The sequence below is a fragment of the Somniosus microcephalus genome, unplaced genomic scaffold (assembly GCF_052327205.1).
Source record: "Somniosus microcephalus isolate GS21.2 unplaced genomic scaffold, FLI_Smic_1.0 unresolved_chr4, whole genome shotgun sequence".
In the NCBI taxonomy this organism is placed as follows: Eukaryota; Metazoa; Chordata; class Chondrichthyes; order Squaliformes; family Somniosidae; genus Somniosus; species Somniosus microcephalus.
In genome coordinates this window covers 34,849,653-34,862,362 of record NW_028225182.1, presented here as the reverse complement: position 1 = coordinate 34,862,362, position 12,710 = coordinate 34,849,653, and the positions used below count along the sequence as shown (strand labels likewise).

Sequence of the window (12,710 nt, the reverse complement as noted above, 5' to 3'; positions counted from 1 at the left end):
CCCTGGGAGTGTTTGATGGGACAGTGTAGAGGGAGCTTTACTCTGTACCTAACCCGTGCTGTACCTGCCCTGGGAGTGTTTGGTGGGACAGTGTAGAGGGAGCTTTACTCTGTATCTAACCCGTGCTGTACCTGCCCTGGGAGTGTTTGATGGGACAGTGTAGAGGGAGCTTTACTCTGTATCTAACCCGTGCTGTACCTGCCCTGGGAGTGTTTGATGGGACAGTGTAGAGTGAGCTTTACTCTGTATCTAACCCGTGCTGTACCTGCCCTGGGAGTGTTTGATGGGACAGTGTGGAGGGAGCTTTACTCTGTATCTAACCCGAGCTGTACCTGCCCTGGGAGTGTTTGATGGGACAGTGTAGCGGGAGCTTTGCTCTGTACGGCTCGTCAATGGTGCTTGTATAGGACTGAAACATAATTGAGCAGTGATAAATCAGTCTTGATCTGTAGCCGCTGTTTTGTGATGCTAAGTTACGGGATCATGTCCCACTAATTTGATTGAATTTTTCGAGGGGGTGACTAGGTGTGTGGATAAGGGTAGTGCAGTTGATGTAGTCTACATGGACTTCAGTAAGGCTTTTGACAGAGTCCCGCATGGGAGACCGGTCAAGAAGGTAAGAGCCCACGGGATCCAGGGCAATTTGGCACATTGGATCCAAAATTGGCTTAGTGGCAGGAGGCAGAGGGTGATGGTCGAAGGTTGTTTTTGTGACTGGAAGCCTGTGTCCAGTGGTGTACCGCAGGGATCGGTGCTGGGTCCTTTGCTGTTTGTAGTGTACATTAATGATTTAGATATGAATGTAGGAGGTATGATCAGTAAGTTCACAGATGACACGAAAATTGGAGGAGTGGTAAATAGCGAGGAGGGAAGCCTCAGGCTACAGGACGATATAGATGGGTTGGTCAGATGGGCAGAACAGTGGCAAATGGAATTTAACCCTGAAAAGTGTGAGGTGATGCATTTTGGGAGGACTAACAAGGCAAGGGAATACACAATGAATGGTCGGACCCTAGGAAGGACAGAGGATCAGAGGGACCTTGGTGCGCATGTACATAGATCCCTGAAGGCAGCAGGACAGGTAGATAAGGTGGTTAAAAAGGCATATGGGATACTTGCCTTCATTAGCCGAGGCATAGAATATAAGAGCAGGGAGGTTATGATGGAGCTGTACAAAACGCTAGTTAGGCCACAGCTGGAATACTGTGTGCAGTTCTGGTCGCCACATTATAGGAAGGATGTGATTGCATTGGAGAGGGTGCAGAGGAGATTCACCAGGATGTTACCTGGGCTGGAGCACTTCAGCTATGGGGAGAGACTGGACAGGCTGGGGTTGTTTTCTTTGGAGCAGAGAAGGCTGAGGGGGGACCTGATTGAGGTGTACAAAATTATGAGGGGCATAGATAAGGTAGATAGAAAGGAACTTTTCCCCTTAGTAGAGGGGTCAATAACCAGGGGGCATAGTTTCAAGGTAAGGGGCAGGAGGTTTAGAGGGGATTTGAGGAAAAACTTTTTCACCCAGAGGGTGGTTGGAATCTGGAACTCACTGCCTGAAAGGGTGGTAGAGGCAGGAACCCTCACAACATTCAAGAAGCATTTAGATGAGCACTTGAAACGCCATAGCATACAAGGCTACGGACCAAGTGCTGGAAAATGGGATTAGAATAGACAGGGCTTGATGGCCGGCGCGGACACGATGGGCCGAAGGGCCTCTTTCTGTGCTGTATAACTCTATGACTCTCTAAGTTCTTTTCTTGTGTCTTTCCCAGGCTGGATTCCAAACGACAAGTCAGGCAGCCCCCCGACATGCATACCTACAACACAGTCAGGGCCAAAGTCAGCGCTACTACCACCAGTAACAACGCCTGGAGAAGCTTCTACCCCCCCACCCACCGCTGCCCCCACCCCCGCCACACCTTGCTCTATGTAAGGGAGGGGGAAAGAGAAGATCGTCAAACCATCGCATTCTAGGAGCGACAACACGCTATCCTGTGAATTGCGAAAGTTAGCCGTTCCTCCTATATACAAACACGTCAAATTTGTGTCTAATCACTTTAAACTCGGGATCTAAACAGCGGGGAGACATAAGAAACTGTAGGGATGTCAAATCGCAGTGATCGGCTCACTCCCATCCCAGTGGGGGAAATGCGGTAAATTGGGGTGGCGCCTCGCAGCTGTGCCGCCTTCAACTTCTGGTGGAGTGGCGATGCCTTTTGTGCCAGCAGATTGCACACGGAGGTTGCTGCAATGTTATGTCTTGATTTACTCGGGTCTGGTGTCTGGAGTAACTGAAGACTTTGGATGTTTTTTTTTGCAGTCTTGTTGGCAGTAGCGTTTGCACTGGACCTCCGTGCAGTGCCCCCTCTGCTGTCAAGAGCCGGTCCTGCAGCCTTTCGATTAGCTCCGCAAAGTTCCCGCTAACTTCCTCCCCAGTTTTTCCCCTCCCTCTCTTTAATGAAGTCCCAGTTCCACGGGGAACCCCGTAGCTTTAGCGTGTCGGCGGGATTTGAACTTCAATTGGGAGGCGCGCCCGAGCTTGTCCTCGCTCGCGTGTTCCCGGGGCGGGGGAGCGCTGGACGGCGACCCGAGGTGCTGGTTTTACCTGTTCCCTTCGCCCGGCCAGGCCGAGGCCAGTGATGGCGTCTCCTGCTGTTTGCTGCCTTATACTTCAAATCAACTGACTGTGACAGGAGTTGATGGGCAAAGCCGAAAACTTGCATTTATACGGCGCTTTTCACCATGTCCCAAATGCGCTTCATAGCCAACGAAGTACCCCTGAAGCAGATTTACTGTGGTAACATAGGAAACGAGGCAGCCAATTTCTGCACACAGCAAGATCCCATAAACAGCATTGAGACATAAATGACCAGATATTCTGGGGGTGTTTTATTTTTTTAGTCATGTTGGTTGAGGGATAAATGTTGGCCCCAGGACACCAGGGGAGAACTCCCCCATCCCCCCCACCCCGCACTTCTTCCACCTGAGAGGGCAGACGCAGGGCCCCCTCGGTTTAACGTCTCACCCGAAAGACGGCTCCTCAGTGCTGCCACTGGGAACGTCGGCCTGGATTATGTGCTCAAGCCTCTGGCGTGGGGCTTGAACTGACGGCCTTCTGACTCGCGGGGGCGAGGGCGTGACCCACTGAGGCACGGCCGACACCGAAAAGGAATTGAATGTGGTCTGTGCGCAAGGATAGTGGACGGATGTGTGCAAGAGACTTTGACACTGCAGTGTTCTGGTCCAATGAAATGATTCTCTCCTATATAACGTCTTTTAATGTTGTATGTATGTGCACCTTGAGCAACCCATTTGTACCATAAAGGCTTCCTCATTCAAATCGTATACATTCTTGAATCGTCTTAATATCTGCCTCATATGTACGGCTGGCTCTGGCACAAAACTGCCTTTTAATTTGGCACTAAATTGGTAATTCACTCAGAGAGCCAATGGAAACAATGTTACATTGGTGCACTAGGGGGCGCACTTCTAAGGCTGGGACTCGAGCACCTTGTTGGGCCAGAATAAGATGGAGCTTTACTCTGTATCTAACCCGTGCTGTACCTGCCCCAGGAGTGTTTGATGGGACAGTGTAGAGGGAGCTTTACTCTGTATCTAACCCGTGCTGTACCTGCCCTGGGAGTGTTTGATGGGACAGCGTAGAGGGAGCTTTACTCTGTATCTAACCCGTGCTGTACCTGCCCTGGGAGTGTTTGATTGGACAGTGTAGAGGGAGCTTTACTCTGTATTTAACCCGTGCTGTACCTGCCCTGGGAGTGTTTGATGGGACAGTGTAGAGGGAGCTTTACTCTGTATCTAACCCGTGCTGTACCTGCCCTGGGAGTGTTTGATGGGACAGTGTAGAGGGAGCTTTACTCTGTATTTAACCCGTGCTGTACCTGCCCTGGGATTGTTTGATGGGACAGTGTAGAGGGATATTTACTCTGTATCTAACCTGTGCTGTACCTGCCCTGGGAGTGTTTGTTGGGACAGTGTAGAGGGAGCTTTACTCTGTATCTAACCCGTGCTGTACCTGCCCTGGGAGTGTTTGATGGGACAGTGTAGAGGGAGCTTTACTCTGTATCTAACCTGTGCTGTACCTGCCCTGGGAGTGTTTGTTGGGACAGTGTAGAGGGAGCTTTACTCTGTATCTAACCCGTGCTGTACCTGCCCTGGGAGTGTTTGATGGGACAGTGTAGAGGGAGCTTTACTCTGTATCTAACCCGTGCTGTACCTTCCCTGGGAGTGTTGGATTTTGACACCAGGTACCTGGAATGAAACAAGAAAGTGCTTCATTTCCCAGCATAAACACCCCACACTCTGTTGAGCAAAAGTTAGCTCTATAAAGCCTTGTTTGGAATCGAGTTATCAATGGTGCCAAATCAGATCTACCCTTGGTGGGGTTTAAATGGGTGCCTGGCAGACTCTCCAAATCATATTTCCCTCTCCCGTGTGGCACAGTGCTGTTCTGCACAGAGTGTGTTGCTAACCTGGCACTGTCAGTATTGGGTTGAACTCATTCTTAACGGTTACGGTGCAGGTGAGACCCAGTTTGTGGTGGTGGAGCCGCACTCATTGAAGAGTTGAATTGTTTGTTGGGCCTTTTTGTGCTGTCGGCTGTTCTGTGACATTCGACATCGAAGCAGCGTCTGATCGGGTGAGCTGGAAGATAGGCACTACGGGAATGTCGGAGCACGATCAGATACCCCAACCACCTTTCCGTAGAGTCACAGTGCACGAGAGGAGGCCTTTTAGCCTCTTTGAACGAGCTGTGCAATTAGCCCCACCACCCCCGCCTGCTCTTTCCCCTTGGCCCTGCAAATGTTTCCTTATCAAGCATTCATCCAGTTCCCCTTTTTGAAAATGACTATTGAATCGGGCAGCGCATTTGAATGAATTGGGATGTGTAACTTTCAACAAAACGTTTTATTTTCTACTAAGATAAGGCTTCGAAATGCAGCTGCTTTGTTCTGATGTTCTGAGCCCGATGCGGAAATTGAACGTCGGTCCTCGCAATGAAAGCCGGTGTCCCTGTGCTTGCGCTCAGCGTGGAGGGCGGAGCTGGCTACACAGCCCGCAGGGTTATTGGGCAACTGCCCCTGGTCGCTACCACGGAGGATCAGCTCCCTAATGGGCTAACTGGGGCGTCGAGTGCGGGAGGTGCCCAGGTAGTGCAGTTGATGTGGTCTACCAGAGACTTCCGTAAGGCTTTTGACAAAGTCCCGCATGGGAAACTGGTCAAGAAGGTAAGAGCCCATGGGATCCAGGGCAATTTGGCACATTGGATCCAAAATTGGCTGTGGCAGAAGGCAGAGGGTGATGGTCGAAGGTTGTTTTTGTGACTGGAAGCCTCTGTCCAGTGGTGTACCGCAGGGATTGGTGCTGGGTCCTTTGCTGTTTGTAGTGTACATTAATGATTTAAGATATGAATGTAGGAGGTATGATCAGTAAGTTCGCAGATGACACGAAAATTGGTGGAGTGATAAATAGCGAGGAGGGAAGCTATGGACGAGATGGGCAGAATCGTGGCAAATGGAATTTAACCCTGAAAAGTGTGAGGTGATGCATTTTGGGAGGACTAACAAGGCAAAGGAATACACAATGAATGACAGGATCCTAGGAAGGACAGAGGAACCTTGGTGTGCATGTACATAGATCCCTGATGGCATCAGGACAGGAAGATAAGGTGGTAAAAAAGGCATATGGGATACTTGCCTTCATTAGTCGAGGCATAGAATATAAGAGCAGGGAGGTTATGATGTAGCTGTACAAAACACTAGTTAGGCCACAGCTGGAATAGTGTGTGCAGTTCTGGTCACTGCACTATAGGAGGGATGTGATTGCATTGGAGAGGGTGTAGAGGAGATTCGCCAGGATGTTACCTGGGCTGGAGCGCTTCAGCTATGAGAGACTGGACATGCTGGGGTTGTTTTCCTTAGAGCAGAGAAGGCTGAGGGAGGACCTGATTGAGGTGTACAAAATTATGAGGGGCATAGATAGGGTAGATAGAAAGGAACTTTTCCCCTTAGTAGAGGGGTCAATAACCAGGGGGCATAGTTTCAAGGTAAGGGGCAGAAGGTTTAGAGGGGATTTGAGGAAGAACTTTTTCACCCAGAGGGTGGTTGGAATCTGCAACTCACTGCCTGAAGGGTGGTAAAGGCAGGAACACTCAACATTCAAGAAGCATTTAGATGAGCACTTGAAACGCCATAGCATACAAGGCTACGGACCAAGTGCTGGAAAATTGGGTTAGAATAGACAGGGCTTGATGGCCAGCGCGGACACGATGGGCCTCATTCTGTGCTGTATAACTGTGATCTGTTCTCAGCCTGGGTGAGCTGATCTCACCTCACTTAAGGGCAGCAGTTAGGGGTGGGCTGTAATCAATGTTCCCTTCAAGCGGCGCAGCGGTGTGGAGCTCCCGCGCAGCCGGCTCACCGGCTTTTAAACGGGGAAAACCGTTGCGTTAAAGGGAACATTGGCTGCAATCGATTTCCAAGGCAGTGGGGGTGGGTGGCGTTGGTTGGAAGCAAAGAAAGCACTGGGATTCATTTCTAGAGGGATAGAACTGAAAAGCAGAGAGGTTGTCTTGTACAGAACCTTGGTTCGACCACACTTGGGAGTACGGTGCACAGTTCTGGTCTCCATGTTATTAAAAAGGATATAGAGGCACTGGAGAAGGTGCAAAAAAATATATAAGGATGCCAGAACTGAGAAGTTATAACTATCAGGAAAGATTGAACAGGCTGGGGCTCTTTTCTCTGGAAAAGAGAAAGCTGAGGGGGTGAACTGATGGAGGTCTTTAAGATTATGAAGGGGTTCGATAGGGTAGATGTAGAGATGATGTTTCCACTTGTGGGGGAGACCACAACTAGGGGCCATCGATATAAGATAGTCACTAATAAATCCAATAGGGAATTCAGGAGAAACTTCTTTACCCAGAGAGGGGTGAGAATGTGGAACTCGCTACCACAGGGAGTGGTTGAGGCGAATAGCAGAGATGCATTTAAGGGGAAGCTCGATAAACATATCAGGGAGAAAGGAGATGCTGATAGGGTAAGATGAAGAGGGATGGGAAGAGGCTCGTGTGGATCGTAAACAGCGGCATGGGCCGAATGGCCTGTTTCTGTGCTAAACATTCTATGTAAATTCAGCTCATATTCCTGATCACTATCGAGTGGCTCTTGGTCAGCGCAAGGCCCAGAACATTGGAAGGATGATCCCCTCTGCACACCTCCGAGGGGCCTACACGAAGTATCTCTCGTGCCAAAGCTCTGCTCACAGCATGAGGGACGACGAGGGACAGGCTGTGACGTTTCATGTTGAAAATGTTGAGCAGCTCGCCCCGCTTCCCAAGGCAGCATCCTAACAGCAGCAGGGGGCATGGGAGCAGGCTGGCTAACCCACTCTCCAAACTAGAGAGCAAGGACGGAATGAATTTCAAGATGGTAGCTTTCCCCCCTCACTGCCACCCACCCAAGAGGGTACAAGCACCGCCAATGCTGCCCTGCAAACCAGTCGTGCCCACAATCAATGGCCAGCCTGTATTGAGAGATGTGATGTCAGGCCAATGTTTGACACACACACTGGTCACTGTGGCTCCATGGCCTCTTCCCCTCCCTCTCACTGTAACTTCCTCCAGCTCTGCAACCCTCCGATAATTCCGCGCTCCTCCAATTCTGAGAAATAACTGAGCCAGGTCACATCCGTAACTCGGTCTGCATTTTAAAATGTCATTTTTTTTTTTTAAACATACGTTCAATCCCAATGTCCACATTTACAAGTTACTCTGTAACTGTACCCTCCCACCAGTGATGGCACTGTAGCACCTTTCCCAACCCCAGGGCCTCCCCCAAAAGCACTTCACAGCCAATTACGCACTTTTGAAATGTAGTCACTTGTAGGAAGCGCGCCAGCCAATTTGCGCACAGCAAGATCCCACAAACAGCAATGTGATGGCGACCAGAATCTTTTTTTGGTGATGTTGTCGGAGGGATAAATATTAACCCAGGACACCAGGGACAACTCCTCTGCTCTTCTTCCAATAATGGCCGTAAGATCTTTTACATCCCCCCCCCCCCCCCCGGGAAGCAGACAGGGCCTCTGTTTACCTTCTCATCCGATAGACAGCACCTCCACCAGTGCAGCGCTCTCTCAGCAGTGCACTGGGGGGTGTCGGCCTGGATTATGTGCTCAAGTCTCTGGAGTGGGGCTCGAACCCACAACTTTCTGACGCAGAGGCAAGAGTGCGACCCACTGAGCCACGTCGGACAGGTTTCCATTTTAGGCGCATGCAGGTGACGTTCACTTAATACTCAAGCCCCTCTGTCACTGTACACAGAGTAAAGGCCACGTGTAGGGATTGAGAGAGCAGATGTAATTGCGTCCCATTAAAGCTATATTCATTTTTCTATACTCTTGACTTTGTACTACAGAAAAATTGGCAAGCAGTATTTTGGGCAGCAGAGGAGAGCTGCAAAAACTGAGGTGCTGCAGTGCCTCCAGTGGAAGAAAGAGTAACTGCAGCGTGACACATTTACATAGGATTTTTGCATTATAACATGAACATAGGAATTTATAATGCAAGTGCGTGCGGACATAAAATTTAATACATTTTACCGTAAAAAAGGAGGGTTGGGAGCCAAACTAGAGTGAGGTGGGATCTCTGGACTGCGTCTCTTGCCCTACTGGATGTGAAGCCCAAATGCTTATGTGCGGAAATGAAGCGCTGTTGATAAGTCACTCTTTGTAAGTTAACTTTATTTTAAACTGGTTTGCATTTTATTATTCAGAGTAATGTTAGACCCTCCTCCCCCCGCCCCACTCACTGCTGAAATCAGCAGGTGTCGCGAGTGAATAAGTGAAAGGTTACAACTGTAAAAAGGGAGCTGCCACTGGCCGTCAAGTCAGGGTATCTGGGTAGCCACTTAGTGTAGTCGGAACCAGCCATAACCTACGGGAGAACTAGGAAGCCACACAGGCACCTGAATGCTCTGCAGCCGTCTTCTCACACACACACCACACAAATTCTTTCGCGCACACAACTCACGCGCACAAACACCACAAAATTCCAGGGCTTAAAACAAAACTTGAGTGTTTAATTCTTTTTTGAAACGCAGTGGAATCAAGCTGCGTACACACGCACGTACAGCAAATTTTATTTTAAATTTAAAACGGGGACGGTCATCAGGCAAAGCAGAGCCATTTTTTTTGTACAAAGCTGCACGATTAAGAGACAGATCGTTAACACCAAGACTGGTGGCTGAGTTTCCCTTTGCTGAACATGTCTTTTGTCACGACAATGCCCCCCCCCCACCCGGTCGATTCTAGGCCCGATCCTGTTCTGAAGGGTTGGGGTCGGGGGGGGGAAAAGAGTGAAGGCAAAGGCTCCCCCCTCCATCCAAAGAGCTAGGGCGCCCCGCTAAATCCCAAGCACCCGCCTCCAAAACTCACGCCAGCCAATTTTTAACCCGGGTCAGATTCTCAAGCTGCTTGCAACTGAGGTGGGGGTGGGTCCACCTCCCCTCACCCCTATAAAACAGTGTTTGATCTGCTTGAAGCACAAGGCAGGCAGGCAAGGGGGGGGGGGGGGGGTGGGGGGGGAGAAAAGGAGAGGGGGCGGAAAGAGAAGCGAGAAGTTACCCTTCAAAAGTGGTACAGTAGCTCAGTGCTGGTGTGCCTCTCGAGTGAGAAAGAAGCATGCTTTACCTGTGCTTAAACCAAGTGGCATTGCCCTTTTTTCCAAGTCAATCTTTCTTGCTCTTTTTAAAAAAATAAAAAAAAATTCAGAATCCTCCCACATCAATTAAGAAGAAAATCCAGTCCCAAGCCTCGAGACTTCCCCCCACTGGCAGACGAGTTAACCGGGCGAAGGCAGATAGAAAATCAACGGGCCAGGAGCGACAGCACAGACGATTTCAGCCGCACTGCCATGTGTCGCAAGTTAAAGCCAAACATTAATGCAGGGCGTGCTGCTGGGTTGCAGTTACGTTAGGTGTCGAATCCGACAAAGGGCTGTGTGTGGGGGGACAAGAACAGGAGAGGAAACCTATCGTCCCATAGAAAATAGACAAGCGAGACAGCTGGGATGTTCCTTGTACAACAGAAGGAATAACTTCAAAACACACACACACACACACACACTCACTCTCTACAGGATGAAGACAACGGAGTTTCGAACAGGAAGCAAAAAAAAAAAAATAAACAAGCCTCCCTCCACTCCCACAAAGCATCTTCAAGTATGGCGGGGAATGGTTAATAAATGTGGGGGGAAGAGGAAGAGGGAGTGCATCACTGAAGTCGTCGTCGTCGCCCCGCTTGGAGGGGGAACACCGATCGGTCACGCCGAGTCTCCCGGTAGCGGTGCGGGCGGGGAGAAGGGTCCGGGGTCCAAAATAAAACCCAGGTTGTTTGTTGGCGGGTGTTGGTTTTGTTTTTTGTGCCAGGGTTCCTGAAATAAAAAGTTAGTGTTCGCTCGCAATTTTTTTTTTTTTTTTTTTTCCGTTTTTAAATTATACGTTGTCGTGTTCGTGTCGAAATAAAAAGTCTCTCAATCCCAAAGCGCACTTTTAGCTCACGGACCTGGGCGGTTTTACCAGAAGCTGTATCCTGCAGAGAGAGAGAGAGAGAGAGATCAGTATTAAACATGGAAAGTAGGATCAATAAGCGAACGTCACAGGCGGGTAGTTTTATGTGGGGGATGGATCATAAGAACATAAGACGTAGGAGCAGGAGGTGGTCATTCGGCCCCTCGAGCCTGATCTGATCTCGGCCTCAACTCCACTTCCCTGCCCGCTTCCCATAACCCTCGACTCCCTTACCTTTCAAAAATCTGTCTATCTCCGCCTTAAATATATTCAATGACCCAGCTCTCTGGGGAAGAGAATTCCACAGATTCACAACCCTCTGAGAAGAAATTCCTCATTTCCGATTTAAATGGGTGCCCCCTTGTTCTAGATTCCCCCACGAGGGGAAACATCCTCTCAGCATCTACGCTGTCAAGCCCCTTCAGAATCTTATATGTTTCAATAAGATCCCCTCTCCTTCTAAACTCCAAGGAGTATACACCCAACCTGCTCAACCTTTCTTCGTAAGACAACCCCTTCATCTCCGGAATCAACCTCGTGAACCTTCTCTGAACTGCCTCCAATGCAAGTATATCCTTCCTTAAATAAGGAGACCACAACTGTACGCAGCACTCCAGGTGTGGTCTCACCAACGCCCTGTACAGTTGTAACAGGACTTCCCTACTTTTATACTCCATTCCCTTTGCAATAAAGGCCAACACTCTATTTGCCTTCCTCATTACTTGCTGTACCTGCATGCTAACTTTTTGTGATTCATGTACAAGGACCCCCAGATCCCTCTGTACCTCAACATTTTGTAATCTCGCACCATTTAAATAATTTGCTTTTTTATTTTTCCTACCAAAGTGGATAACCTTGCATTTTCCCACATTATACTCCATCTGCCAGATTTCTGCCCACTCACTTAGCCTCTCTATATCCCTTTGGAGATTCTCTGCGTCCTCCACACAATTTGCTTTCCCACCTATCTTTGTATCAGCAGCAAACTTGTCTCCATTACACTCGGTCCCTTCATCCAAGTAATTAATAGAGATTGTAAATAGTTGAGGCCCTAGTACTGATCCCTGCGGCACCCCACTAGTTACAGTTTGCCAACCTGAAAATGACCCATTAGAAACATAGAAGATAGGAGCAGGAGTCGGCCATTCGGCCCCTCGAGCCTGCTCCGCCATTCAATGAGATCATGGCTGATCATCCAAACTCAGTACCCTGTCCTTGCTTTCTCCCCATATCCCTTGACCCCTTTAGCCTTAAGAAATATATCCAACTCCTTCTTGAATATATTTAATGAATTGGCCTCAACTGCCTTCTGTGGTAGAGAATTCCACAGCTTCACCACTCTCTGGGTGAAGAAATTCCTCCTCATCTCTGTCCTAAATGGCTTACCCCTTATCCTTAGACCCTGGTTCTGGACTCCCCGGCCATCGGGAACATCCTTCCTGCATCTAGTCTGTCTAGTCCCGTTAGAATTTTATAAGTTTCAATGAGATCCCCTCTCATTCTTCTAAACTACAGCGAGTATAAGCCCAATCGACCCAATCTCTCCTCATACGTCATTCCTGCCATCCCAGGTATCAGTCTGGTGAATCTTCGCTGCACTCCCTCCATGGCAAGAACACCCTTCCTCAGATAAGGCGACCAAAACTGCACACAATACTCAAGATGTGGTCTCGCCAAGGCCCTGTACAACTGCAGCAAGATATCCTTGTTCCTGTACTCGAACCCTCTCGCTACGAAGGCCAACATACCATTTGCCTTCTTAATCACCTGCTGCACCTGCATGCTTACCTTCAGCGACTGGTGCACAAGGACACCCAGGTCTCGTTGCGCTTCCCCTTCTCCCAATCTATTGCCATTCAAATAATAATCTGCCTTCCTGTTTTTGCCACCAAAGTGGATAACCTCGCATTTATCCACATTATACTGCATCTGCCATGCTTCTGCCCAATCACCCAACCTGTCCAAATCATATACTGTCTCGATATCCTCCTCACAGCACACACGCCCACTCAGCTTTGTGTCACCTGCAAACTTGGAGATATTACATCTAGTTCCCTCGTCTAGATCATTAATATATATTGTGAATAGCTGGGGTCCGAGGACCGATCCCTGCGGTACCCCACTAGT

General features: G+C 49.2%; 2 protein-coding genes across 3 annotated transcripts in view; one reads left to right on the top strand and one right to left on the bottom strand.

The window, feature by feature from the left end:
- gps2 (G protein pathway suppressor 2) overlaps positions 1 to 3,342 on the top strand; it is a 41,430-nt gene extending 38,088 nt beyond the window's left edge. The window contains exon 11 of the mRNA XM_085977283.1: positions 1,770 to 3,342. Within this exon, the coding sequence (XP_085833409.1) occupies positions 1,770 to 1,859 (90 nt within the window). The 3' untranslated portion in view covers positions 1,860 to 3,342. The remainder of the gene's footprint in view (positions 1 to 1,769) is intronic.
- A 5,397-nt stretch (positions 3,343 to 8,739) lies between these two features.
- Positions 8,740 to 12,710, bottom strand: part of LOC147090505 (eukaryotic translation initiation factor 5A-1-like) — a 44,599-nt gene continuing 40,628 nt past the window's right edge. For both annotated transcript variants that reach the window (XM_085977282.1, XM_085977281.1), the window contains exon 6: positions 8,740 to 10,605. The gene's annotated coding sequence lies outside the window, so the exon portion shown is untranslated. The remainder of the gene's footprint in view (positions 10,606 to 12,710) is intronic.